The sequence below is a fragment of the Octodon degus genome, unplaced genomic scaffold (assembly GCF_000260255.1).
Source record: "Octodon degus isolate 3935 unplaced genomic scaffold, OctDeg1.0 scaffold00081, whole genome shotgun sequence".
Classification (NCBI taxonomy): Eukaryota; Metazoa; Chordata; class Mammalia; order Rodentia; family Octodontidae; genus Octodon; species Octodon degus.
Genome location: NW_004524657.1, coordinates 4,469,772 through 4,473,815, shown reverse-complemented (window position 1 = coordinate 4,473,815; position 4,044 = coordinate 4,469,772). Strand labels below are relative to the sequence as shown.

Genomic DNA, 4,044 nt, shown 5'->3' with positions numbered 1-4,044 from the left:
CAGGAACATAAAAAACCTATCCATGCTGAGATCTTGTGAGAATTATGTGAGCTCTGCTACATCACTGAAAAGAAACACGCTGTCATGCCTGATTTTATCTGTGGATATTTACCTACATTGATGCATTCTTCTTTTCTTTCATTGTCTTTTTTTCTTTTCCTTCCCCCATATTCACTTTTTATTTATTCCACCCCATTTCCTTCTGTATTGATTTTTGTCTTCTCTCTTAAAACTGCTATTAAATTGCTCCACAGGAACAATGAGTTACATTGGTTTATACACAACGAAAATCCCAACAAATCTTCATGAAGCAGAGGGCTCCCTTTCTCTTTGTTGTTATGCTACTTGCTTCCCTTGTACTTTCATCTCTCTCCATCTTAATTTTATTTCATAATAGAAACTGCTATTTGCAAAACTACTAAAATTTCATTTCCACAATCAAGTAATGGTTAATTCTATGTCTCATTGGAACATTTGTTCAGTATTGGGTATTGTTCATTATGCCGTATGATAGTGGAATTCTTTTTTCTCTTTAGGTTCAAAAATCTCTGCTTTTTTCACTTCCTTGTGGGGTCAGTCTGTACATTATGGTTATCCTACTGTTGCTTCCATTGTTGAATCCAATGCTTTGGGCACCAGTACGAATCTAGTTTGTTAAATAGAAATTTACTGAAAATAAATAGTACTAGTGAGAGTACAGTTATCAGTTTGAAAAGGGCAGAGAAATAAGAAAATAAGACATCCATTGAGCAGCAATTATGACCCAACATAATCTTATTAGAGATTATTATAACTGCTGTTGGCCTTAAATGTCAAAACTCACAATGCAATATTGTGGAGACGCAATATTGTGGAGATGGGGTGTGTTTGTCTGAGTCTTGATATTATTTCTTTGGGAAATTTTTCTCTCTTGTCTCTGTACATTTCTCTACAATTCCGTATTAAGAATTTTGTATATGTGCATTGGATTGTGCAAATTTAGACGAAGTGGCCTCACTGTAGGTGGGTGGGGCATGAGAAAGCAAATTTCTCACTTTTTTGGGTTATCAAGTTACTGGTGGCTTATACCAAAAAAGACTGTTATGTTAGAGAGGGTTTCAGAGGAAGTCACCTAACAAATGATATCTGCTACATTGTAATTTCTAATCTCTTTAATAAAATTTCCTTAATATTTGGTTTTCATCTCTTCTGTTTGTGTTCCTTCACTGATGTACAGGTTACCCATGATGTGTAACCACACTCCAATGACATCCTTGTTATTTTTATGTTAGTATCTAGTAGATCCATATGTTTAACTAGAGACTCTCTCTGCAAATTTGACAAGACTGAAGATAACAATTTTATTCTTTCTGTCACTTCTAAAGTCAACAAAAGATGTCCCCTTTACTGTCCAACTTTTAATATCTACTTTGTAATCTATGACTGTTATTGTCCATTATCTTAATTATAGGCACTTTTTTGTTTACATTATCAGAAGAGCATTTTAAAAGTACAATTCTTGAACTCTGGCCTCTATCTCAAGTAATAGCCCATATGATGTTTTATATAACGAGCTCTATTAGATGAAGTAGATATATATGATATAATAAGTCCTAGAAAATAGAAGTAGCTTCCTGATTACTATCCACAGGGTTAATGCTACCTCACTACAGGCATGTTATATACTATTAAATATTTAAATAAAATTTTATATCATTCATAAGATATTTTATCATAAATATGCTTTTTTGTATTTAAGATAGGCCCTACAGGGTCTCACTGTGTAGATTGGACTCCTAGTGATCCTCATGTTACAGCCTCCCAAGTTATGGGATTACAGGTGCCCATCTCTACACCCAGTCTGAATCACAGTCTCAGTGTGCCCTGGGGGCAGGGCAGGCACAGCAGGCCTGGGGATCAAACTTCCAGCCCCTGTGCTAAATATGCTATTCGAGAAATAAAATTCAAATTGTTTTATATGATATTCAATTGATTATATATTCCTGGAAATTTCAATAGCTTCCTTCTGGATTCTAAAGACGTGAACACTTTTACTTTTTCTTCTTTTTTTAACCACTTTCAATAGTTCTCAGTAAATATATCACAATCTTAGTCTTTTTCTGTAAACCTTATACCTCAGCACATTTTTATCATAAATTAATAGAAATATTTATCTTTCTATTTTCCCAAACTAATTTCTTATATCAGAGCAGTGTATATTCTGGAAGGTGCATTTTGACATTGTGTACATGTGATTTTATTGGAATTTTTATGCTATAATATTAATGTTATAAGGCCTTATGATTCTCAAGGTATTAAAGAGTACATTTCATTTCAGGGGACATCCAGTGAGGACATGGAAATGAAAAATGCAACACTGGTGACAGAGTTTGCCCTCACAGGACTTCCATATAAACCAGAGTGGCAGATTCCTCTGTTCTTGTTTTTCATGGCAATATACCTCACTACCATTGTGGGGAACCTGGGTCTCATTACTCTCATTAGGAATGACCCTCACCTTCACATACCCATGTATTATTTCCTTGGGAATTTAGCCTTTGTCGATGTGTGGCTGTCATCTTCTGTGACACCAAAGATGCTGGCTAATTTATCAGGTAATGATAAGATGATATCTTTCTCTGAATGCATGATACAATTTTTCTCCTTTGCCATCAGTGTAACCACAGAATGTTTCCTCTTGGCAGCAATGGCTTATGATCGCTATGTTGCCATATGCAAACCTTTGCTTTACCCACTGATTATGACCACTAGACGTTGCATTCAGCTATTAGTGTTATCATTTGTAGGTGGCATTCTTCATGCCATAATTCATGAAAGTTTTCTATTCAGATTAACCTTCTGTAATTCCCACATCATACATCACTTTTATTGTGATGTCATACCATTGATTAAAATTTCTTGTACAGATCCTTCTATTAATTATCTAATGCTTTTCATTTTATCTGGTTCAATACAAGTATTCAGCATAATGACTATTATTTCTTCTTATACACTTGTTCTCCTTACAATTTTAAAAAAGAAGTCTGAGAAGGGTGCAAACAAAGCCTTTTCCACCTGTGGAGCCCATCTCCTGTCTGTGTCTTTATACTATGGCCCTCTACTCTTCATGTATGTACATCCAGCATCTTCTAAAACAGATGATCAGGATATGATTTTCTCTCTGTTTTATACGGTCATAATCCCTGTGTTAAATCCACTAATATACAGCCTGAGAAACAAGCAAGTCATAGATGCACTGAGAAAGATGTTAAAGAGAAATGCTTAGGACTCATATTAATATCCACTCTCATAATTAAAATAGTTTGTGAAGAAAATTTGAGTGTTTGCACTAGTTTTCAAAGATGGTTGGAGTCATAATTTTACAATGCTGGGGAATCAAGCTTTTGATTCTTTATTAGTTTCTTCAATGATTAGCATTTTTATTCACTATTTTATACATATTTGATGCTATGGCAGTTAAGTTAAAAGTGAAACGAAGTGAAGTAAATCTACAGATTGTGTTCTTCCATCATAAATACTCTGAGTACTAGACTGAAGTGAAAAGTTCTTTCTTTTCAAATAGAATTGAGTATGACATGTTTATAAAGATTATGATTCAATGTAGCTTTGGAATTATATGAGTTTTCTGTCATTGTGCTGGAAGATTTCTTTCATTCCATTTCCTTTTGGAAATGGAGGGTTTCATTTGTTGGGTGAATTCAACTCATATATCACAGAGAAATGTGCAGAAAGCCTTCAACAAAGCTTAAAATTTAGAAGGAATTTGAAATAGTCAAATTTATGGAAACATTATGAAGACATTCTTAGTTCAGTGTTTTTTAGTAATTAAGAGAGTTGTGCTACAATTTTTTTTGCATCTGATGGCCTTTTAAAGTTTTTACAGATTATATATAACTTTGTTTTATTTTGAAGAGTAAAAAATGGAGCATAGCCATTACAAAAATGACAGAAACAGTGTAACATACAACAATGCATATGTTACAGATTTTCAAAACAGGAATAAATAATTAGCAATGGTTGTAATATTATTTATTTTTATCATCA

At 33.6% G+C, this 4,044-nt stretch overlaps 1 protein-coding gene across 1 annotated transcript; it reads left to right on the top strand.

Annotated features, from left to right (window-relative positions):
• Window positions 1-2,317: 2,317 nt before the first annotated feature.
• On the top strand, window positions 2,318-3,265 carry LOC101560630 (olfactory receptor 183-like). Its single transcript, XM_004636611.3, has one exon. The coding sequence runs from the start codon at window positions 2,336-2,338 to the stop codon at window positions 3,263-3,265; it is 930 nt and encodes a 309-aa protein (XP_004636668.1). The 5' UTR covers window positions 2,318-2,335.
• The last annotated feature ends 779 nt before the right edge of the window (window positions 3,266-4,044 follow it).

Coding starts and splice junctions, on each gene's coding strand:
- LOC101560630 (XM_004636611.3), top strand. CDS start 2,336: ATGGAAATGAAAAATGCAACACTGGTGACAGAGTTTGCCCTCACAGGA.